Raw genomic sequence first — 25,236 nt, 5'->3', positions numbered from 1 at the left:
GAGGATAAACCTGTACGCCTGGGTGAGGCATTAGCAGGAAAAGTGTATAAGCTGTGACATTTGCTGCTTTAGGATTGTAATAAATGTAATAGTAATGTAATGTGCAGGACCCAATGTAACCCTCTTACATGTGTGAAAAGCACTTTACTTCTCCTATATTGGGATCAAATAGACCCCAATTAAATCACAAGTTGTGGGTTGGTGGGGTTTTTTAAAGATGTATTTGGCAATTACTCCAGTGTAATGTAAAATATGAAATTGTATTAAGGATTATTGTTTATAACCCAGGAGAAAGTACCAACCTGCGCTCTTCATAGAAATAGTATCTGGTGTCTTTAATGACTTTGCCATTTGAATTCATATAGAGTCTAATTCACCCCAGTAGCACTTGTGTACTTTTCCCTTGTGACCATGGGGGATCGAGGGGGTGGTGAATGTGAACATCTCATCATGTTAAGTGCATCACCAATAAGGCATGGCTATTGTGAAGTTAAGTGACAGTTTTCACCTGGTTGAAATTATTAGACTCTCCCCACCACCACCTCATTCCAAGTCCATCTTCTGTGAACAAAGGGACAAGCATGGCTTCTCCAACTATATAGGACAACAGAACTCCTATCAGGAATGTGCCTCCTTTAATAAGCTTTCGTATTTTATACAAAGTCTCAGTGTGAATACCTTTCAACTAAAGATGTGCTCCAAGTATAGGTTATCTTAACAAAAGTTAACTTCTGTTTCTGCATATAAAACTCTGCATGTCAACAGCATGCAGGTGAAGGAATCATGGCTGTATTTTAATATTTGGTTGGGAGTCGCCCAGAGTGGCTGAGGAAATTATTATTATGGTTAGAAAGGGGTCCTGTTTCAAAACCTTCATCCACGTGCATTTTGAGGTTGTATGGTCCCACAGGCTTTTTCTCAGGGTGCAAATAGATTCCTCCTAGACAGTCTGATGCAAAACCATACTGCTTTTCTTAAGGCCAACATGACCTAAACAGCATATTGTGTGTGGCGGTGAAGAGGGCAACAACTCCAGTTAATAGTTTATGCTTAATTAACCCTGCCTCGGCACTGAGATGATTTCTGGGGTCACCTTCCCGCATAACACCTCACACAGCTCTATATTCCTGTCATTTCCTCCTTTCGCGTTCCACAGCACTGCACAAAGGAAAGCCCCATACCTGTCAGGCCAGATTCTCGGCGAGTATAAATCAGCAGCACTCCAAAGATCTAGGGCTGTCTTGCACCAACTAAGAACCGAGAGGCTGGAATTTCTTTCTTTCTATCTTGCGGATTAAACAACCCTTTAAAACTTTTATTAAGCATTTTGGTTCCTTCCAAGCCTGGGCTCCTGCTTTGCTAAGCAACTTTCCTGATGAGCACCTTGCAGTTTGCACTCAGCCTCCTCCCAGTTCCAATTGGAATGCGTCCTGCCGTGCTGCCGGATGCAGGCAGCCATTTGTTAAGCGTGTGAGGCAGTGACAGCAGTTTAATCCGAATAGGCCTCTGCTGGAGTCAATTCATTTATTTCACTAAGAAAAATGTCAGCTGAAAATTAGAAAATAGGCATGTAACAAAGGATGGGCAAACAACCCTTTCCCAGTGACACATGTCCTCGTGTTAGCTGCTTATTTGTTTGTTTTTGTGGAGTTTCCTATGGGGGGGGGAGTCAGTATACGGAAAGGAGGAGCATGTCAGTAAGTGCTCACCCATGCAGCATAAGGTAAGAAAGAAAACATTAAGCATTGTTTTCACCCACTGACTAGAAGCTTTAAGAATATCCAGAGGGACAGTCTGTGGCAGGAAAGAACAACAAGGAAGAATACTGTGGCACCTTTTAAATGGACACATTTATTATGGCATAACCTTCATTGACACAGCCTGCTTCATCAGATATGTGACGTAATACCCTAAATTACAGAAATATGCACACATGGTTGGGCATTTGTATGTAAACACTGAGGTCAGAAGGAAACAAAATGCAGAAAAATTCAGAAAATGCTAATTGTTTACAGTAGCCATTCACACAAAAACAGTTGTTGATAACAGGCATTGGCAATCCAATTGACACATGTAGTGTGATTTTAAAAACAACAGCCTACCTTTGTCCCGATTCAGTCCGCAGGTGCTAGTATTGAACATCTTGATGCTTTGTAATTTGGCAGTTTCATATGACAAGTCTCCGTTTGATGTTCCATTGTTCAGGATTGTAACTTTAAGGTCAGTTACAGAAAGTCCTCTTTGTGTGAATGGCCATTGTTAATAACATAATTGTCATCATCTGTACTTTCTGCATTTAATTTCTTTCTAATCTCACGATTTACAATCCCACTCCTGTCCCTAAACGTTTATATTTTCCTGTAACTCAGGATAACATTCCATGTCTCAAGTGGAATGTAGCCTATGAAAGTTTATTTGTTATTTGTTAGTCTTTGCCACTGGCTTTTTGTTGTTTTTTCCTGCAACAGACTAACATGGTTACCCCTATGGAAATTAATAATAGTACAGAACTACTAAGCAAGATAAAGCTCTTTCTTGGTAAAGGCATAGAGCAAAGCACAGGGTAATATTCTCAGCTTGACTTCTCCTTTGAGTAATCAAGTTCAATGAGGTTTAGGAAGATTCTTCAGACAATCTTTCTCCCTATAGATTACTGCTATCAGTGTTCATACTTTGGAATAAACTCCTGTTAAGATTTAACACCTGGCCTATATACAAAGCAGGATGAGGTAGTAGAGTAGACCACTACTTTCGACTGCAGGTAGGAGATGCCTTTTTATTGTATCTCCGCATAAAGGTAAAGGTAAAGGGACCCCTGATCATTAGGTCCAGTCGTGGCCTACTCTGGGGTTGCGGCGCTCATCTTGCTTTATTGGCCGAGGGAGCCGGTGTACAGCTTCCGGGTCATGTGGCCAGCATGACTAAGCCGCTTCTGGCGAACCAGAGCAGCGCACGGAAACGCTGTTTACCTTTCCACTGGAGCGGTACCTATTTATCTACTTGCACTTTGACACGCTTTCGAACTGCTAGGTTGGCAGGAGCAGGGACCGAGCAATGGGAGCTCACCCTGTTGCGGGGATTCGAACCACCAACCTTCTGATCAGCAAGTCCTAGGCTCTGTGGTTTAACCCACAGCACCACCCACGTCCCTTATCCTTATCCTTATTCTCCGCATATCCTGCTGCAAATAGAAAAGTAGCATTTCTGGGAGGGAAGTTTATCTCTCACTCTGCTCTGCAAGATTTCTGTTTACTAGGAGCTGCTGCCTTTTGAAAAATACATGGAAGCATTTAAATGTAATTTCCCACTGACAAAGCTGCGGCTTAAGAGAATAAACTTTATGCTGCAACAATTCTGTATTAAAGTAGATGCTAATGATTGTAGGATATCTGAAGGGGGTGGGCAGAGGAGACCTTCTTAGTCTTGTTCTCTGATGGCATGCTCCCTGAAGATTAAAGTGATGTGGGTGGAAGCAATGGATTTGACAGTGCTAGCAAATGTTGTATAGTGCAGGACAAAAAAAAATCATTCCTGCTTTGGTGAAGGCAGTGCATTCAAATGGTTGCACCAGGAGATTCTGCTCCTAGCTCTAACTCACCTTGGGCAAATCACTAAATTACTAAGTGCCTTAGTTGCCTCCTCTCGAAAATCAGCATAGCTATATTTATCTATTGTTCTTGCCTGTGGTGGCGTGGGTGGCCTAGCGCTTGAAAAGTACCTTTGGATCCTGGGATAAAAGATTCTATAGAAGAGCAAAGTAACATTATTATTACAGTAATAGCTTGAGGCCGTGTACTAATGCCATCATAAGCTGTAGTAGGAATGGGTTTGCACAGCCATTACACGTTATAAACTGTAATATTCTGTTTTATTTTTAGGAGAAGGGATGGGGGATTATTGAAATTATCCTCTCTTGATGGTGGCATGAAACCCTGATTTTATAATCGCAATTCTAATTAGAGCTCTCAAGCTTTCAAAGATTGTTAACATCATTAAAACATTTATCCTGGGCAGATAACAGCAAGTGTTGGCTGCCTTTTCAATAGGAGTCCAGATAAAAGGGCGCTCTTAAGGGTTCTGTTCGCAGAATGAATCCTGAGACTGTAATGATTTGCCATGTTCTAGGCATGCTATCTATCAGCCGGCAATTAGGTTAATATTGGTTAAAGGGCCACTTAACCTAGTAATCGGCTCCCTTTGGCTCTTCTGAGAGCGTCAGTTTTTTTAACATGATACCTGTAGCTTTGGCCTGGATTAGGATTTTTATTTCGGATTAGGTTGACCATAGCAATTAATATCCCATCTTTAATTTCTTACTTGCCTGTGGGTGTCATAACTGTGCATTATTATTCAAAGGTATAAATTCTGCCTTTGAAGTGGAAGAATGAAGGCTAAAGGCTGCTAAAGACTAAAGGCTGCTAAAAGGAATGGAATCTCACTCCATGGAAAACACAAGTTGTGTTTTTTCAGAGACACCAAAGGTAGCAAATTTAGAGCAATGCTTTCTTATGTGGTTTTGAGATCAGTGGAATGTTCGAAGTACCTTTACTTCAGAGTAAATTTGGATAGGGTTTTGAAAAACTGTGAGAAACTACACGGTTTGTATATTTTCATCAAGAGCATTATATAATGCACTTTCCCAGAAGTACCTGTCTTGTCCATGGGTACTTAGAAATCATAGAATTGTAGAGTTGGAAGGGACCCTGAGGATCATCTAGTCCAACCCCCTGCAATGCACAAATATGCAGCTGTCCATATACGGGGATCAAACCTGCATCCTTGGATGGATGTGATGTTTGCATAGGGGTTATGTTTGAAAAATCAAACGTGTAGACCCAAACCACATGATTGTTAACCTACATTAAATACAGAAAACAACCATGCAAAATTTGCAATCTAAATATGGGCAGTTATAAATTTGGAGGAGGGACAGACATACCAGGGGCGGGTGCAATCCTGCTAACCCATCACAGAGTTTTTGTCAATTCATCTAAATCAGCTCATTTACCAGATGCATGCTCAACTAGATTTCAGAAGCTCTGTAGGGTGTGGCATGGTGAATTTAGGATAGGTTGCAAGGTAAGTGGAGGTTAAACAATCACAGAAGTGTTCTTAATATATCTAATTCACACAAAAATGATGCTGATAATACAGTTTTAAAACACGTCATTAATTATTGAAGTCAAATTAAATCAGAATTCAAATATACTTGAGAAGAAGGGGAATTTGTGGGAGATTCTTAACCTCCAGTAGGTTTTTATTCTGTTTATATACTGTGACCAAAATGAATCCCACTGAGTTTAGTGCATAAGCTTGGAGAAGGAAGAAGCTCTATTTTGATCAGAGTGAAAGAGAGAGGCACGCACATAATCCATGATTAAGATAATGATAGAGAAGACCATACAAAGGATTTAGGAATACAGGACAACTGCTATGATTCTCCAAGGGCAACAACTCTTTGAGGAGCTTGTGTTGCTGTGATGTGCAGCGATAGCAGATCTCACATTTGGTAGCATTTACGTGCTTAATGTTAAGCCTCTTTTAAAGATTCTGTCTAAAGTGTTTCTTTGTGGTTTATTTAAGTTTCTTTGTGGAAGGAGATTTGACTAAGGCTGCAGAAAGTGGTAGGATGGTTTAGGGTGCTGTTGTTATTCTGCTTTCACAGAATGAGCTGCCATCAGTACAGCAAGCAGGGGTGTTGCAAGAAATCAAGTGGGTCTCTCTCTCTCTCTCTCTCTCTCTCCCACACACACACAAACCACTCTCTCACTCTCTCTCTATATATATATATGGCACAGTTGCACCATGAAGTACGGACAGTTTGCTAAAGAGATCTGGGCTGTATCTGGTAGTATAAGCACCCCCACTTTAGCTGTAGATCCACCCACTCAGTTGTATGGCACAACATGTGATACATTCTTCACTGTGAGTTACCACCCTTTTTCATTACTTTGAATCCCAACTCACCCTCATTTCCAATACAAGCTCAGATTTTGTCAGCAGCCCTATTTTAAGGAGCATCTCATCCTGTTTCAGCCTGATAATGGACAGCCAAAATAATGGCAATGAAAATATAAAGGAGACAGAAAGAGACGTACATGTACTTGTTGTCTGTTATGCTCCCCTTCAATCAGGGCTGGATTTAGGTTTGATGAGGCCCTAAGCCAGGCATAGGCAAACTCGGCTGTTTTGGGATTACAACTCCCATCATCCCTTACCACTGGTCCTGTTAGCTAGGGATGATGGGAGTTTTAGTCCCAAAACATCTGGAGGACCGAGTTTGCCTATGCCTGCCCTAAGCTCCTGAAGGTAATGGGGCCCTTTATATGTCCTGCTGTCCTTTGTCAACAACAAATTGTTGCTGTTTTTTGTGTTGAATATATGCTATACGTAAATCCGGCAAAGCCTTCAATACATTCACTCCATCCAGTCAGTCATTGTGGCTGGTCCCACACCCTGCATATATTCTAGCCCCCATCCCACCCCAATCTCTGGTTTTTTAGAGGGGGGCATAAGAATGGTTCTTGATCACATGTACAGTTGTGCACAGGGTCCATTTGTGCATAATGCCTGTTGTATGAAAAGTGGGCCAGCAGTCACAATTATCTCCTTCGTGCATTGATTGAACATGTGGAGAGAGAGAGAGAAGAGTAGCTGTTTTATCTGTGGATATTATATCATTGTGCTGATATTATGTTCCACTTGCCTCATGCTCTCATCACTATCTGAGCGTTCTCTTGTGGTCAACTTGTAGAGTTTATCAGACTCCACTGGTGTATGTGTGCCTGTTGTTCATTAAACTGTGACCTGCAATGAGAGCCATTCCGTTAATGAACTCATCTTTTAATTCAAGGACTTCACACTTTCTCTTCTATAGGCTAATATATTTGCCATTTGTGCTTTGCTTAGCACTCAAGTTTACAGCTTGCAATAATTGTAACTAATTTTGACTTTCTCCCCTTTGAATTACTGCATGGCAAAAGGAAAAAAGAAAGACTCTATCATTAGCTCATTCAGAAGATGAGAGAATCAAGGTTGAAAATGATGGGGCTGGGAACATAGCTAGGTACAACTTCCTTTCTTTTTGTAGGACTCACTATGGATTTTACATTTTCAGAATTGTGTGTGAGATGGGACAGGCTGAGCCTGACATCAGTTCCGGCCCTGCACTTCTCTGCATCGGAGAGTGCAAGTCAGAATTTGTGGCCAAGTCTGCACAGCATTACACATTTGTGGTAAGTACCAGTGCAGTCAAATTCTTACCAAATACGAAAAAGTCATTTCCACCTCTTACAAATTAATGTTTACTGGGGATACAGAATTTTTCCAAAGGTATAGAAATGGTTTATTATCCATGCTTTGATTATGATCCAGCAAATGTTTAGTTGATAAACTGTAATCATGTTTAGCATACCAGCTATCACATACCCTCCAAAATTTCTCCAATGAAAACAGGGATGTCCCATTTCATTATTATAATTTTACTATTTATAGCCCACACATTTTACTGGGTTGCCCCAGCCACTCTGGGCAGCTTCCAACATATATAAAAACATTAAACATTTTTTTAAAACTTTCCTATACAGGATTGCCTCCAGACGGCTTGGGGGTTGGCTAACTCCATACCCGCCAACATTTCTCCAATGAAAATAGGGACACCCTAAGGAAAAGTGGGACATTCCAGGATCAAATCAGAAACCAGGATGGCTTCTCTAAATCAGGGATGTCCCTGGAAAATAGGGACACTTGGGGGGTCTGCTATCAGGATATGATTGATCATTTGCTTTTGCATTAGTGTCATCTTGGATATGTCTTACTCAGCTTCTTCTCAGCTTGGTCTTGGTTTAGTAAAGTAGTATTTGAATGCTTAAGTAAAGATAAAGGCACCCCTGACCATTAGGTCCAGTCGTGACTGACTCTGGGGTTGCGGCACTCATCTCACTTTATTGGCCGAGGGAGCCGGCGTTTGTCCACAGATAGCTTCCGGGTCATGTGGCCAGCATGACAATGCTGCTTCTGGTGAACCAGAGCAGTGCACAGAAACACCATTTACCTTCCCGCCTCAGCGGTGCCTATTTATCTACTTGCAGTTTGACATGCTTTCAAACTGCTAGGTTGGCAGGAGCAGGGACAAAGCAACGGGAGCTCACCCCGTTGTGGGGATTCGAACCGCCAACCTTCTGATCGGCAAGTCCTAAGCTCTGTGGTTTAACCCACAGCACCACCTGTGTCCCCTACATCTGAATGCTTCTGCCACAATAAATTAAATGTGGCTCCATTGCAGTGCCATTGACTGTCCCCAAATTGCAGCTTCAGGTGATATCTTGATCTATGTGATAAGTTGTTAAGAAATGTAAAGTATGTTGTGTGAGAGGGCTGTGGAGAAGTGTTTTCTAGTGACCAGCACATGGAGGGGGGGACATCATATTTGAGCTCGCCATTAAGATTTAACGTGTAAACAACTCCTTTTGTATTTTGATAGAATAGTTTTATATGTTAATTTTATTGATTTTCTACTTTTTCCCCTTTATCACCCAGGCACATAATGATATCTGGGCTTTGTTTCTTTAGACAGCCATGTACTCTCCACCTTCTTGAATGATAAAAAGAGCAGTCATGAGTTTATACATTCCTACTTACTACCTACCGAAGGCCTTCAAATTCCCTATGTATTTGTCCATTGTATTATAGGAGAAGCAATCCCCCCCCCACTGGTCATGCAAGGCTTTGCATTTCTAGAGCAGTGTTTCACAAACTGGGGTCTCCAGCTGTTTTTGGACTACAGTTCCCATCATCCCAGACCACTGGTCCTGCTCTCTAGGGATGATGGGAGTTGTAGTCCAACAACAGTTGGAAAGCCAAGTTTGGGAAACACTGTTCTAGAGGTTGTGTAACTCACGGGGAAATGAAGAAGAATTAAACAGAGACTTATGCAGGGGTGAGAGAAACAGTGGATAAAAATAGTAGAAAGAAATATAATTTCCAGCATATAAAAAAGAATCATGGAACAACTTTCTCCCTAATGACTACACTATTCTATACAATAAAAAGACGTTAAAATTGGGATTTAGTACTTAAACGTTACAGTCCACATGGTATAAAGGAAATTCGGTTCTGATCCAGACTAATAGTGTGTCCATGAAGCCCTCTGTTAAGCCTGACTTAAGCCTGCTTAAAGTTGTTTACAAATAAAAAGGAAAATTAATAATCAAACCACTAAAACACAAATTAACAAACCAAGGGTAATGTGGGGCCGTAACATCAACCAGTCTTAATAACTTTGGTTGTATCTAGTGATTAATTTGTGGGCCAAATGTTTTTTCAAACTTAAATCTCTCATTGCCCCTAGACTGCTTATTATCAGTTCATGTGTTATGCTTATATTGTTACATACATAACAGTGTGTGTATTATGCTTACACTATTGCCTTGTAAAATCATGTTATATCCTCACCCAAAAGTAAGGCTGACTCTTACCGCTTACAGGTATCTTCTGTGCCAAAGTGTGTCTTTGCAATGTGAGTTTGCAATACTTTTGATATCTCCCTCCCTCTCTGTCATCCTGCCGAAGATGCATAATTCTATCTCTCCCCACGCCCTACTTTCACAATGGAAAGAATAATGAGAACACTTATTACTCTGGAATTTAATTAATAGAATTAATCTATGGAGTTGCCTCTTTCTATTATGTTACACATGCATTCAGAACACTATGGAATAGTTTTGTGTAGCTGCTAAAAACAAGGTTTTCTTGTACTGCTTACGCTGAAAAGTAAAGATTTCTGTCTCTTCTGTCTCTCTCCTCAATCCTCTCCCACTTTCTTTTGCATCTTTGCTTGATTTACAATGGTATTTCTCCATTTAGGTAGCAAATGGATGCTAATTCAATAGAGGTTCCATTTATCTGCTTAATCCAGAGTTCCTCATTGCAGCCTTCCATTCCTGAAGCGATCATTGCACTCTTCTGTTATTTAATTATCAACCATTTTGTTCATATGATTGCAAGTCACACCTGGGGCTTTTCTGCATTCCCCCTTTTGCCTAAACAAGGCATTTTATCCAGCCTCATTGATTTTGTGTTGACTGCATGCTAGTGCTTACCAATTGTCCACAATTTGTATAGTAATTGATAGATGAGTCAGTTAGCACCTGCCTTCCCATCACTGTTATGAGCAACATACTAGAATGGAAACTTAATTTAGTGGTGGCACAATATTACTTTAATGGTGGCACATGAATAGCTTGCAGAAGACAAGGATTCAAGAGATCAGAGTTAGCAGAAAACATTTAATTATTTTTATTTACTTATTATATTTTATTTTATTTTATTCTGCCTTCTAATTTTATTACTAAAACACCAAGGCAGTGGTGGAATTGCTTTGGTGACATCTTGGTGCATTTGGTTCTGCATCAAGAAAGCTATATGTAATGTGATGGGGGAGAGCCCTTCATTGAGGAAGAACACAGTCTTCCTTAAGCCTAAAGAAATCCTGCTAAAGCCTAAAGAAATATGCACCCATGGGTGCTAGAGATGAACCAAGCCATAACTTTAAAGGCTGCCTCAGATGCTCAGGACAAAACTGTTTAAAGAGCTTAAGGCCTGCTTTTGAAGATACTTTCAGGCATATTTTTGAACTGAGAGGCCTTGCTTGTTGATAAACATAGAAGTTTTACTCAGAGTAGACCTGTTTAATGGACCTAACTTAGTCATGTAACTTAATTTTAATGGGTCTCTTCTTAGTAAGCCTTAGTTGAAAACCATCCATAGAAGGTCAGCAACCTTTTTGAGTCGTGGGCTGGTCCACTGTCTCTCAGACTATGTGGTGGGCAGGACTATATTTTTTGGGAGGAAAGAATGAACAAATTCCTATGCCCCACAAATAACCCAGAGATGCATTTTAAATAAAAGCACACATTCTACTCATGTAAAAACACCAGGCAGGCCCCACAAATAACCCAGAGATACATTTTAAATAAAAGGACACATTCTACTCATGAAAAAACATGCTGATTCCCGGACCATCCGCGGGCCGGATAGAGAAGGTGATTGGGCTGCATCCGGCACCCGGGCCTCAGGTTGCCTACCACTGATCCATAGTACATAACAGTCAAACTGCTTGTTGTTGAAGAACAATTATTTTAATGTACAGAAGGCCAACAGTCTAGGGCCACGTAAAGTAAAGTAATAGCAATAGCCAGTGCATGAGTGAAGGCAGTTGTGAAGATGAAGCTCCATGTAACACCTTGCAGCAACTTGTTCAACATATGTTGTAAGTTATCATCCTTTGCATTGCAAGGCCTTTTTATGAATGGAAGAAGCCTTCTCCTGTTGCCTGGATATATATTTTTTGCTTCTCTGTTGGCACAGGCTACATAAAGGCAAGTCAGTGGTACTTAAATATTGTAATGAGATGGAGAGATGGCAGAAGGTGGGGCTCAGCTTCAACACTCTCTTCCTATACTTGACACTAAACAGATTTTGCTTGTATGTTTTACGGCCAAACTAAATATGATGGCAGCTGCCCCGTTTGCTTGTTCACATGTCTTTCCCATTCATGTATAAAGCAGAGAATGTCTAATTTGAACATTAAAGGCAATGTGTAGGTAAGGGGAGCAGAATTACGACCACTGTCTTCTCCTTGCCCTGCCTTGATTCCATGTAGTTAGTCCAGCATTTGTGTTCTTTTGTCTAAGTCTTCCTCTTCTCTGGTATTAAATCTGGCAGGAGAAAAAGGAGCTTGATCAAAGGGCCAGAGGAGAGAAGGTTTAGCTCTCCACACCAGTGCTCCTTTTTGATGTGACAGTTAGACACCCTTCCCACCTTATAGATGTATGTGAGAGCAGGTTAGACGTGAAGTAGCAAATGTAAAATGGCCACATTTTATTTGGCCATAAGACATCAGTTGTATTGGGTTGACAGTCTTCTGAGTCTGATTCAAGAGGTGAGTAATCAACTGAAGCAAAATAGGAGTCAATCACCCCATGCAAGATAAATTCTGTCGTCCTCCCCCTTTCATCCTTGGACAAACCATTACATAAACAGCAGCAGGGTTGTGACTCTAGGTGGGATGTTCAGAATTCATAGAGGAAAACAGTGATTTAAGAGAGTCAGTAAGGGTGTCTGACTGAAACACCCTGAAATTCCTTGTTTATGTAGACAGAGCTTGTTATCCCAGCATAATAATCGGTAAGTGTATCAGAAAATACTAGGGGAATCACAGTGAAAAAGTTGGCTGCTAGCCAAGACATGGGGGATTGTTGGCCCAAGGAAAGGCGACTTTGTTTAGCACCAGGGGATACTGGGAGAGTCATAACTAATTTGAATACTTCATTATGTGGGATTAATCTAATTTGCACATTAGCTTCAAGAATGGAGAACTGCAGCATGTTAGGTCTCTTACATTTAATTTACAGTATTTATATTCTGGGGAGATACCCTCAAAAACCTTGCTCTGTCTTTGAAATCATAACAAGCGAAAATAATTTGAGCTTCTTATTACTGTTCCTCATAATTTTGAGCCTTTTTCTTTATTTTGGCTTGATATATAATGAGGGCCAGAATCTTCAAAACTGAAACAAAATAGCCTAACAAACTAAGACACCTTGCAGACCATGTGAGACCTAAAGCCTGCCAGTTTCTGCAATAGCCATCCTGTCCATTGTTATCTAAAATTGCATAGAATTGTGCATTTTACATTTCTTAGGAGTTCAGGGCCATAACCACCCTGTGTTAAGTGCTATTTAATATTAACGATGCTGTGCTTTTCATTGATAGATTTCAGAGCATTTTGCTCTAGAAGTCAGCGTCATTATCTACATTGTATAGAGGAGAGAAATCATGACACAGAAGAGCCATTCAGTAGGCTAGGCAGGAACTGGGATAAGCACTTATTTATACTGAGTTCAATCACCTACCTAGACTACAATGCTGTCATTAGAGCATCATTATGTAGCATAAAACTCAGGCCCAGATGTAAGTCTCATATCTGGATAAAACCTATCCCTCTGATTGTTCCTTATATAGCCTCTTTGAATGCCTTCCAATCCCCCAAAGCTGGGGAAAGCATATCTGAAACATTCAGTGTAGGTCACTTTTCAGAGCCAGGGCACTGGATTAGTTTGACCACTGAGTTGATTTTATATGGCAGTTTGGATGCTGCCTTCTGGGAAATACCATGATCTGAGAGTCTGTCATACTATATGTAGTATGAAGTGTGTCATATTCACTGTACTGTCTGTTATTGAACAAAGATAGTACTGTTCAGGGAATTCAGAAGGGATGTTGCCCAACAGCGGATATGAGTCATTGTGGGGAACAGACTAGCTAAACAATTTGGTTATATCCATGGACTAGAAACAAAGCTGTACCTGATTTATTCAGATTTATTTAGTAAGAATAAGCAGCAGTCACTAATTATGAACACGTTGATTGACCTTAATTCTTTTAGTTCTGCATGGGGAGAAATGCAGTCTCTAAAATAGTTTCATTTCAAATCCTAACAGTTCATAAAACTTCTATGTTTATGTATATTTTTGTGATCTGTGACATTGATGGTTTTATTTTATTGTTACTATGTCTTCCATTGCTTTTGTCCAAGGAGTCCAGAGCAGTGTTTTTTCCTCACGAAAATCCTGTGACGTGGCTAGGCTTCACAATAGTGCCTAGGTCCAAGCTAAGCAACTTTTATTGTTTTGTGATGTTTTGAGCCTCGGGGTTTATCCACACTTCCTTTTGTCCCACTGCTTTCCCCCAGGGAAAACCCTTCTTTCACAATCAGTCAGAGCAAATAGCAATTTCAGTTTTCTCTGGATTGATGTTTGCTCCAATTTAGCACTAAAGAGTGGGGAAAGGATCAGAGCAAAGGGAAAACCACTCAGATCTGTGCTTTTGAGGCACAGGACAAGCAGAAGTATGGATAGCAGTTTCCCATATCCAAGCACCAAATTGGGGGAGTTATTTACATTAAAGAAAATTGAGGGGAGGGATAGAAAGAAAGAAATACAACTGGATACAGACTCTTCCAGCTAGCTATATTTAGTCATGTATTTCATGTCTTCAACCAAAGGACCTACCTTCACATAGAAATGCAACTTAATGCTGTAGTCTTATATGCAACGGCATCACACCATAGCAGGTTATCTTGTTCTTTTCTTTCTTTCCAAGAACCCTGCAGTGAGCACCTTGAGTCCTAGCCGTGGACCAGAGTCAGGAGGGACTATGGTGACCATCGCTGGCCATTTTCTGGGGGCTGGCAGCAGTGTATCGGTGTTGCTGGGTAACCAGACCTGCGAGTTTTATGGGTAAGGGGGCTGGCCCATGGATATCAGTGTGTGTTATTGTAATTGTGCTTCCATGGGCAGCATTTCAGCTACTCCAGCTATTATATGCCCAATATCTTCTTAATCACCTTAAGCTACCCTGTCACTGACAATAATGAGCATTGCATAGCAATGAGCCAGTTTAATGTTTATTCATTTTATCCATTGCTTTATTTTCATTTAGTAAAATCCTGCCCCTTCTGCAGATCCCAAGCACGTTCTGCTGTTGTAAAAATCTCTTTAAAGTATCTCCACCCCCCTTGTCTCATGAATAAATGCAATCCTGAGAGAACTATAGGCATCTCTTTCCACTCTGGTATCCTGATTGTAGATGTAGCAGAAGATTGGCAGTTGCCAGAATTGTGGGGAAAGTTCTAAGTGACAGAGACTAAGGATAAAGTGTTACTCTTTTCTTATTGAAACTTGAGCTGTCACCAACAAATACCTGTTTTTATTTCTGGGATGAATTCCATATTTCACCACTTTTACTCCTTTTGGAAAAATGCATACTATATTATTTGTCATTTTAAAAATATACAGTACATTGATAGATACACCCTGATTTATGCACCATTTATATGAGCTACAGTGATCATTAATAAGCATCTGTTGACATATGCCTTTCTGCATTATAGTACTAGTGTAGCTTTTTATCAACTGTTCCAAATATTTCATAATACGAAAAACATTCTTTCCAGGTTTTATGAAGAGCTATGGAATTTGGGCTAGTCACAAAGGCTCTTATACTCAGTGGCACTCCATCCCCACCTCAAATGTCCTAGTATGGGGGACATGTTCATATGTTCACAGGAAAAGTGTTATCGGGGCCTAGTCTGAAGTCATATGGTGCTGCAGCTCAGTGGAACAGCATGTGTGTGGCACACAAATGGCCCCAGATTCAGTCCCTGGTATCTCCAAGCAGGGCTGGGAAAACCCTAGACAGGGACTGCCAGTCAGTACTTGTGCACAGTGCCTTGAGTTCCATGATGGAAGAAATGTAGGATATAAATGTATCTGCAGTAAAAGAGATAAAATAGTTGTTCAGAGGAGTAGGAAATGTATGTGCATTATTCAAGAAGGGATGTGGAAAGCCAGGTTCCACCTTTTGGTCTATTTTCCCCACTTGGATCTGTTGCTTGTTCGTAGGATAGAGGGAACTTGGTGAGATGAGGAAGTACAATGTCACTTGCCTGTTCTGCTTTCTCCTTTCACCTGCTATAAAACCAGCTTTTCCCAAGCTGTGTTATGGAGGCATAATATATGGGAATTGCTGCTTTCTGCAGCCTCTGAAGAGATAAAACAGCTGAGCACCCATTTTATGCCTGGACTGGGAAGCAGTAGATTAGGGACAGCATGTTAATGAGTGAGTAGGATTTAATGGATTTAGTATTTCCTCATCTCATTCAATAAAGGGTTCATTTATACCTTTGGAACAGATAAAAAGGAAAACAGAATATGCTTAGTTAAACTTTACCACCTATTTCATTTCATATCTGTAGATGAGATTTCTTCTTCACAGCCTTTGGTTCTCCGATGTCTTTTTAAGTCTTGACTTGTGTAGAAGCTCTCTTGGAAACTAGTGCTGGGACGTAGCCAATGCTTTTTTCCTAGAAAAAATAGGTGCCAGTACTCACCATGAAGTTGTTGCAGTAAGTGCCACACTTTTTAACAACAACAAAAAGAGGTGCCGGTACCTCGTGCCCTTGAGTACCCGCTGGGGGCTCCACTTTTGTAACAAGAAGTAGAAGGGATACGTTCTTTTAATTTTCTGGCCATCCAGGGCTCTGGAATGTTGAATGTCCCATTCGAACAGCTTAAGGTTTCAAGGGCATAGCTACCAGTAAGCCTTTACAACTCTGCTACCAAGGCTAGAGGGAATAGTTTTCCTGGTAATCAAAATTATTATTTTATAATGGTCTGTAGGTAGAATTTTTGTAGAATATTTTATTTCAGTGTGCAGTTCAAGTCTGGCTTCCAAGGCCAGACTTGGTCCAGCATAATAATCCATATAAATAAATGGTTATATTTAGGCATTGCTCCTAATTCACTGATCTAATTACTCCATATAACCTGTAAACTAACACTGCTGAGAATCCAGCAGTATGCTGTTTACTCCAGCCTTTCCATACAAGGTCATAACATGGCCTGTTTCTTCCCACCCCCTTCTCTCTTTTTTATTGCACGGTTTGTAGGTGATGAACTTGGCATGTACTCATGATGTGCAGGGAGACTGATTAGATGAAGCAGTTTCTAATGAGATTCACTATAATTACAGCTTCCCTCTATTCTCCTGCCTCTGATCGGAGGAGTGGGGAGATTCACCATGACGACATGGTAATAGCGCAGAAAGCTAATTAACTGATCACAGGGAGCTTGCAGTAATTCTTTGCCAGCAGTGATGTGTCGCTTTGGATCTCACACAAGGGCTAAGCAGGCTTCTCTGAAGTCTGGTCTCTAGCATGCTAAAATGCCTGTACTCACATGAGGCCACTGGTGGCAGGGAATAGCTAGGACATGACAGAGAATAGCTAGGAATCATTCAGAGTTGACTTATTCTGAAGCCCAAGATAAATAATTGTAGCTGTTTCTACAACTCTACTTAGTCTTCCTTTTTTACTTTGCATCTTCCATTCCTTCTCTCTCTCTTGTTACCCTTTCTTCCTCCTTCCTCTTCTATTATCTTCTCTCTCTCTCTCTCTCTCTCTCTCACACACACACACACACACAGAGAGAGAGAGAGAGAGAGAGAGAGAGAGAGAGAATATACTGACTCTTGCCAAAAACACATCAACAGAGGCTCTTAACTGCACATTAGAGATCTTTACTCAATAGCAGTAGGATTCAATAATTCAGGAGCCAGGCTAGAAACTTAGAACTGAGCAGAAACAACAAAGATGTCCCAACAAGTCCTCACACCCCTCCTGTCAAGTTTTTATAGACGAGGTGTGGCAAGGTTACTCATAAGACACCTTTGCCTTGCGAGAATGTGTTCTGTCTGGGCGAGTGAATCTGTTCCCATCAGTTGAAGTAGTGCACAGTGCTTGGCAAGAGGAATGCACTCATTCTTCTGACTCCTATTCAGTCCCTGCCACCTCTGGCCCAGCCATCCCTAATGGGTTGTTCCTAATGAGGCTCTACACTCAGCAGAGGAGGTGGAAATGGGAGAACCTGCATCCTCTATATCCGGTCCCCACAATTCCCCCACTTCTGTCGCCTCCTCCTCAGTCTGAGACTGCCAGGTCATGGCCTATCCCAACAGGGATGTGGGGCTCATGATACACACATATAAATTTGAGTTGTAGGATCCTTAAAACAGAATGCTTACTGGCTGTTGGAAGAGGAGGCATGAAAAATCTTTGGACATTTTTGCATTGGAAGGGAGAGTTTGGCTTACTTTACTTAAAAATGAGGTGGTAATATTTCTTCCTCTTGCTTTTTTTTTAAGTCTGAAAAGTCTTACATAGCTGCTCCTGTCTCATTTCCTGGCTTGGGGCTGACCAGAATGCCCATGGCAGGATAAGGAAGTCCTGTCACTTGCTGCTGTCACCACCTCACTTTTAAGTAAAGTAAGCCAAGCTCCACCCCTGTGAAGTATTCATGAGATTTCTCCTTTCCACCCCAGTTTTTGAGGGCAGTTTCTTTTCAACCTCCCTCTTTCCAAATCCCCCCCCCCAAAGTTGGGCTGAAACTATTGACCCAGCTCCAACATGACCTATGTTTTTATCACTGCAGACTAACTTGAAGCTCATACCTTGTACTGAATCTTCCTGCTGCTTTTGTGTGCCAACATCACACTTGACCCAAGCAGTATTACTATTAATATATTATGGTTAATCATGTTTATTACAGCTTTTCTTAAGAAGGCCAAGAACCTTCAGAATTCTAATTGTATGATTGCACATTTACACGTCAGGATTGTATTTCTGGGGCATATACTCACTGTGGTATGCAATTCTTTTGATTTAACAATCTCTTTTCCTGACATTTGCTAGCTCAGAATCACTCCTCTCTCCTAGATGCTTTCCCACCCTTAGGGGAAATGTACAGGTTCTCCATATCTTTTGCTGGGGTTGATTTTGAGCAAACTAACAGCAGAAAGTGGTCACTTCTAGACAACTATTTAATGAGTTTTTTGCCTGATTTGTTCATGGAAAGATAGGCAACATAGGCTATTTAATTCATCTTGATTTGTTTGCAGGCAGATTAAATGATGTGGCATCAAGCAAGTGCTATCCCACACTTGTCTGTTCATTGTCCCCATCACTTTCCTTATCATTAAAAGTTCAGTCTTTTTGAGGAAGCAGGTTTGTTTTGCAACAGCTCGAAATCAGCTTTAATTGCGCAGCCTGGAATTTGTCAGGATGTGATTGACTCCCGCCTAAATATAGTGACAGTCTGGAAGCGTCCTTAATTAACCCTTCCCTGCCCATTTCTTTTCTCAAACCTACACCCATCCAAGGTTGTTTCCGTTGAGAAACAAACTGTCAGGAGTACAGAGGCATGCAAAAGTTCCACCCCAGCTTCTTTCACACACATACACATTAGTCAGCCTTTTGCCTAACCTCCATGAAAAAAGGTTTTCACACAAGGGTGTTTTTAATTCAGCAAGGACCCACATGCAACCTGATGCTGAATAGATAGGACTCTACCACATGCTTGGAACACTTGAAACACCACAGCAAATTTAAAACTCTGAGCAAGTTCCAGTCTTAATATTACAATGAGTTGTGTCCGTTGAATGCAAAAAGTTGTAATGCCTTCAGTTGGTTAGGCCTTGTACTGTGGCATTATTTGTCTTGTGCCTTCAGGTAGCTACCATATCTGTTAGGTGGGCACTACATCTCTCCACAAAGGTTGTCACCCATTTGTATTTGGTAGAGTGAGCCCAATGAATTCATTTTATCTGTGGGTCATCCTGAGTGCTTGTTGTTACCTGCCCCTTGATTGCCTTCCTATTTGTTAAAGGTTCCACTTCTCTCTTCTCTTTTACAGGAGGTCCATAAATGAAATTGTGTGTGTGTCAGCACCTTCCACTCATGGCCTTGGCTCTGTCCATGTCTCAGTCAGTGTGGACCGGGCCCAGTTAGAGAGCACGTTGCAGTTTGAGTACATTGATGACCCCAGAGTTCAACGTATTGATCCTGAGTGGAGCATTGCCAGGTAACTGGACTCTTTTAACAGCAGAAGCACCAGGAGAGCAAATGGTTAGAATCAGGACATGGCTAATCCCCCAGCTTCCCAACAGTGGTGAAAGTTATCAAAGCTGTTTGTAGTTTTGGAAGGATTGCTTCAAAGCAGAGCCGCAGATCTTTGCACCACAGCACCGGATATGCTTAAGACGACCCTGGTTCAAAGCCACAGTTTTTGCAAGGATTACAATGTTTTGGGAGTCAGTGGGGCTTCAAGTGAGTCAAAATGTATTGAATTTTTTCCTTTTGGATCATGCTTCAGTTCTATGAGAATTCAACCATTCTGTGAGGAAGGTGCTTAGTGAGAGAGTTGTCCAACCTCACGTAGCAGTTAAAAAACAGAGATGATTGTGTGGTAAAATGAGTCAGACTATGTTTCATGTGACAATACCATTTTGATACCTTGCTTTAGGTGTGTAATTGGGACTTGAAATAGGTTGAAATTGCAGATTCACTCTGGTATCCTGGGGTATCATAGTTCAAAGTAGCATACTTGGCTACACAGCTGATAGCATGCATACTATGGGTGATGAGCAGTGATCTTCTCAGTCTTGGTGCTAGCGTTTTCATCAGATTGTGCCTCTGGCCAGGCTATTGCCTGTTCCAAGCCCAAAAAGAACAAATAAAACAAATATTAGGTGTGAAGGAGTGGGAAAGAATTGGCATTATATTGGCTTGTTCTCTAGAACAAATATAAAAGGCACACATAATACTCGTCTCCACAAATATCTTTAATAAATGGGATAGATATTAGTAATCTTAATATTATTATTTTTTGGCAAAACCCATTAAGCATCTTTAGTATCTGCTGAAAGTGTTTCATCGTTTGAAAACAATTGAAACAGTTGCTCATAATTGCTATACTGAAATAATGATGGGGGGGTGGTTGCTTTGTTTTTAATTCATTCCAAGTTCCTCTCTAAATGCCTCTTTCTATAAACCAAGAAGGGAAAAATCTGATTGAATTAGTTTCTTGTTGAAGATACCTCTTTGCAGATGCAAATTCTATAATATATTTGATAGACATGACAATGCAAAAGTCCATTCAACTTGTGTGTTTTTTTTAAGTACAGCAAAAGTTTTAAGGAATTATGAAAGCCTGAACTATGTGTCACTTTCTGCAGATTCTCCCACTTCCTATCCCTCTCAGCCCTTGGAAACTTATTGGTGATGACTCTAGAATCAACACTAACTTTAAAAACACTGATTTAAAAACACACAGAGCAAAGAAAACATGGTCTATGACTCAGTTCAGCAAAGCCAAGTTCTTTATGTGAAGAAAAAGGACTATTATCTATAATTCCTTTCCATTGCTTTGCTCGCTATTGTCAACACCCAGCTTCTCAGGCTCCTTGGGGATTTATTCCACCTGTGTAAATACTGCAGATTTATGGATGAGGTCTGATCTTCCAAGAAGCTTGGGACATCCATTCTTGTGGATTTTCTGGACTCAAATGACCTGGGCATATTGATGAATTAGGCCCCTCAGAGCAGTGCACTATGATTGCTGGGCCTCTGAACAGTAGTTCTGTATAAATTAGCTTCCTATGTTCCTACGTAGTTGCAGAAGCTCAGAAGTCTCTCTGGTGGTGGGGGATCCCACTTCATTCCTGTTCAACATAATGCAAAAGTACAAACTATCTGGAATAGTACGTTTCCCATCCACAGACCTGCATTCATCATTGCTAGGCGGTTAGAACATCCCTGTTCCCTGAGTTGGAAAATAAGAGTTATTAACTCAATTGTAATTACTGAGGCAATTACAACCATGGCAATCTGTGACAAGATTCTGGGAGAGCAAATGGAGCCCTGTGATCGCTCCCATCTGCTGGAGAAGTGCACAATTGCTCATTAAGGCCTCCTTCTTAAGAGCACCAGAGAGTTTAAAAAAAAAAAGCTGATCAAAACATACCGGTTGCCTAAAGATGCACAGCTACACATTCCAGGAGCACACTAAAGTGCAGGAGCTGATAGACCACTATCTAAAATGCTGGGTCAGTTTCTTCACTGCTATAACTTTTTTTAGCTTTTGTAGAGCTGCACGCAAAGGATGAAATGTTTATACATTATTTTCACACTGAAAACAAAACTGGACATCTGGGGAGATGGAACTGTTCCCTACATAAATGAGCAGAAGTGAAATCTTAAGAGGAGATTCTGCCTTGACTCTAGACATCACTGGGAACATTGTGTACGTCATACTGGGGGGGGGGGGAGAATCAGTATGAGAACTTTTTAAAACTTCCACTTCTAGCACCTTAGGGAAACTAGTTCTGTGCACTCAGTGGTACAGGAACTGTGCTTGAAGATATGTGGTCTTACTTACACATATACACAGCCTGAACATCGGATGGAGGGGCTTAGAGCATTTCACCCCATAATATATTGTTTCTCTATTAGTCACAGCTTTCAATCCAGCACAGAGCAAGACATGTCTCTATCATCAGCTCTTGTGGCATCTCCCCTCCAGCTTCCAACTCACTCAACACAGCAACTTTCCAGTCCAGCCCCGTCCCCCCCCCCTTTTTTTGGTTGTTTCTCACCTCGATGCAGTTATTGCAACCCAGCTCATCGCTTTGAAAAGCTCATCAGGGCAGGGTACTAAAGTGACCAGCTGGTCTTCATCTTCAAAGAAACTTGCCTGACCAGTCCCCCGGCCCCAACCTCCTCTAACCTTATAAAAATACTATAATGAGCCCCCCTAGGTCATGTCAAACTTTGGCTTTTTGGATGTAGGGAAGACTTGGCTAGTAGTGGCCAACCTTCTCATCAGCCTAAGGCCAGGGATAGCGTGAAGGGAGGGAGAAGAATTTGAGTGACTGGAGCTGAGCAGATCTCTGGTACACTATAAATTCATTGCAGGAGAAACTGAAGATAACATTTATTGGACAGAAGTGATTCAGTAGTCTGCCAAGTCATAGACTCAGACTGGGCTAAGTGTGATTGTGAAGGCACTCATAAGTTGCGTAGGAATTTTGAGGGGCTGGTTTTCTCAAATACAGCAGGGCTGTTGTCTTTTTTCATATGTTAAGGTCACTTTCAGGTGCTTAGCCTATTCCAAATAAGCTCTGCATAAGGTCAGTGTTTATAGCAGGCTGGATTGGCTGTGAGTCTTTTTTTAACTTCTAATGTGGAACAACCATAATTCCCCACTCCTCCCTGACATCTCTGCTACTGTGGAGGTTAAAAAGAAATTTACTGGTTGATTTTCAAATGAGCTGAGCTGTGCTAAGCTGTGCTGAGTGTTTCAGCTGAGGAAATGGTCTCAAGTTCCTTGATGAGCAGCTTTGCTGTCACTTGCTTTGGCCATCATAGTCCTCTTTTCACTTATTTGACAACCATTTCTTCCATGTAAATTCTTGCCCTGTGTGTAATAATTTTGCTGGGAATTACAGAGGAAGGAAGGCTAGCAAAACAGCAACTTGTTCTCTGCAAGAGCTATATAATATGACACTTCTCTTTCTTCGGAGCATGCATCACTGTATAAACCATTAAGCACTCTAACAAATTCATTGTTGTTATTTATTTAGTCCTGGATCTTTATATTTTTCCTCCTGCCAACCCTAAGAAATGTTACGGGGAGAGCTGACTGCCCACTAGGGGGACAGATGATACTAGAAAATCCAATTAACTTGCAAGACAGCTCTAGCCAGAGTCAGGGTGATGGTATATTAATCCGGTTTGTCACCTAGTTCCTATACAGCCTGGAGAAAACATATTGCTGAGTTCAACAAGCATTTGTATTTGCCAGAAACATGGGCAATGGGCTGTGCCCCAGTCCCCCTTGCCAAACCTTATTAACCCAATGTCATCTGCTTCCCCACAGCGGCCACACACCTCTGACTGTCACAGGGTCCAACCTGGATGTCATACAAGAGCCCAGGATCCGAGTGAAGTACAATGGCAAAGAGTCTGTCAATGTAAGTAGTTGCTCTTGCCAATGGTTTCATCTTGCCTTAATCCACTCATTGCATGGTTCTTTGTCGACACGGCCATGTCATCATAAATTGTATTTCTACAGAGGTTTTTTACTTGCTTGCTTGCTTGCTTGCTTGCTTGCTTGCTTGCAAAAAGTTTCAAATTTGCACTTACAGTCCAAGACATAGACACATGAATCACAAGTGGTCATGTGCATAGAAGTCCTTTGAACAGGAAAACTAGCAAACTGATCCTGTAGAGTTCAGTGGCAATTATTCCCAAGCAACTGTGCACAGGATTTCAGCCTCAGTTGTCTACATTCAATGGGAGAATTTCAAGCATATTTCACTCTTATGAACATCACTTCTCTACATGAGAAGAAAAGTATTGTGAAGTGAAATCTAGATGATGCACCATCTTAAACTCCCTTTGGAACATACCTTATTTTAATGTAAGTCATTTGACTATAAGGTAAAATGTAATATAAATACTTAGTAATAATCAGGGAAGCCATTACTAACTTGTCCGTTGATTTCAGCAGGTCTGATCTGAACATGACTCGATTGGATACAACCCATAGCTTCTGCATATCTTTTTCCAAACACACATAAGCAAATCTTTTTCAAACATACAATCAACAAAACAATTATTTCCCATGAGCTCCAAAAGTACAAGGGAAACCTTCCAATTACTGTCTCATTTTACATTTACCCTGAAACTAACACTACTTTAAATCTTTAAGGTAAAGGTAAAGGTACCCCTGCCCGTGCGGGCCAGTCTTGACAGACTCTAGGGTTGTGCGCTCATCTCACTCTAGAGGCTGGGAGCCAGCGCTGTCCGCAGACACTTCCGGGTCACATGGCCAGCGTGACAAGCTGCATCTGGTGAGCCAGCGCAGCACACAGAACGCCGTTTACCTTCCCGCTAGTAAGCGGTCCCTATTTATCTACTTGCATCCAGGGGTGCTTTCGAACTGCTAGGTTGGCAGGCGCTGGGACTGAGCGACGGGAGCGCACCCCGCCGCAGGGATTCGAACCGCCGACCTTTCAATCGGCAAGTCCTAGGCGCTGAGGCTTTTACCCACAGCGCCACCCAAGCCATTTAAATAAAAGCATCTCTGTATCAAAAGGTTTCAACTGCCGTTGTTTATCATTCAGATTATTTATTTGTTAAAACTGGATTTTAAAAATAACACTTCAACACTCAGGTGCAAGTAACACTTCTCAGGTGTAAGTAACAAGATTCCAAAGAGTCCAGACAGTTGATGCATTCACACAGCTTTCTGTTGTAATAAAAGGGATCAATAGGATAGGCTATTAACTGTGATAACCTTTGACATTTTATTAGGAGATGGATAATCAAATGAAGTCTGTTTCATTTGGTGGGTTTTTTTACCCATTAGCAACTAGTACTGACTTAACTTGTCCATCGGCCCTTGCAGATTCATGCATCTAAACCCTACAAATTTACAAGTTCCATTTGTGAACATTAATGGTTCAGTCTCACAGCAGTCTGTCATAGTGGCTATAATGTTTGATTTCACTACGAGAGAGGGAAATTCAGACTGATACTCAGCTGTTAAATTCCCTGAATAGTTTTGAGTAAGTCACAATTGCTCAGCTTGCCCTACCTCACAGGGTAGTTGTGAGGTAACTTAAGAGCTCAGTGGTATAGAAATGGAATAAAAAACAACTTTGTACAGTGGAAAGAAATACTGTAATTCACTACCATGAGATTTGTATTTTTATGTGGCTACTTTTTCACTGGGGACGCGGGTGGCGCTGTGGGTAAAACCTCAGTGCCTAGGACCT

At 41.2% G+C, this 25,236-nt stretch overlaps 1 protein-coding gene across 2 annotated transcripts in view; it reads left to right on the top strand.

The window, feature by feature from the left end:
• Positions 1-25,236, top strand: part of PLXNA2 (plexin A2) — a 400,751-nt gene that overhangs the window by 299,874 nt on the left and 75,641 nt on the right. For both annotated transcript variants that reach the window (XM_082228275.1, XM_082228274.1), the window contains exons 14-17: positions 7,118-7,235; positions 14,164-14,300; positions 19,311-19,478; positions 23,334-23,427. In XM_082228275.1, the coding sequence (XP_082084401.1) occupies positions 7,118-7,235; positions 14,164-14,300; positions 19,311-19,478; positions 23,334-23,427 (517 nt within the window). The remainder of the gene's footprint in view (positions 1-7,117; positions 7,236-14,163; positions 14,301-19,310; positions 19,479-23,333; positions 23,428-25,236) is intronic.

This window comes from Podarcis vaucheri (genome assembly GCF_965113315.1).
Source record: "Podarcis vaucheri genome assembly, chromosome: 6".
NCBI lineage: Eukaryota > Metazoa > Chordata > Lepidosauria > Squamata > Lacertidae > Podarcis > Podarcis vaucheri.
This window is presented reverse-complemented; position numbering and strand designations above follow the sequence as displayed.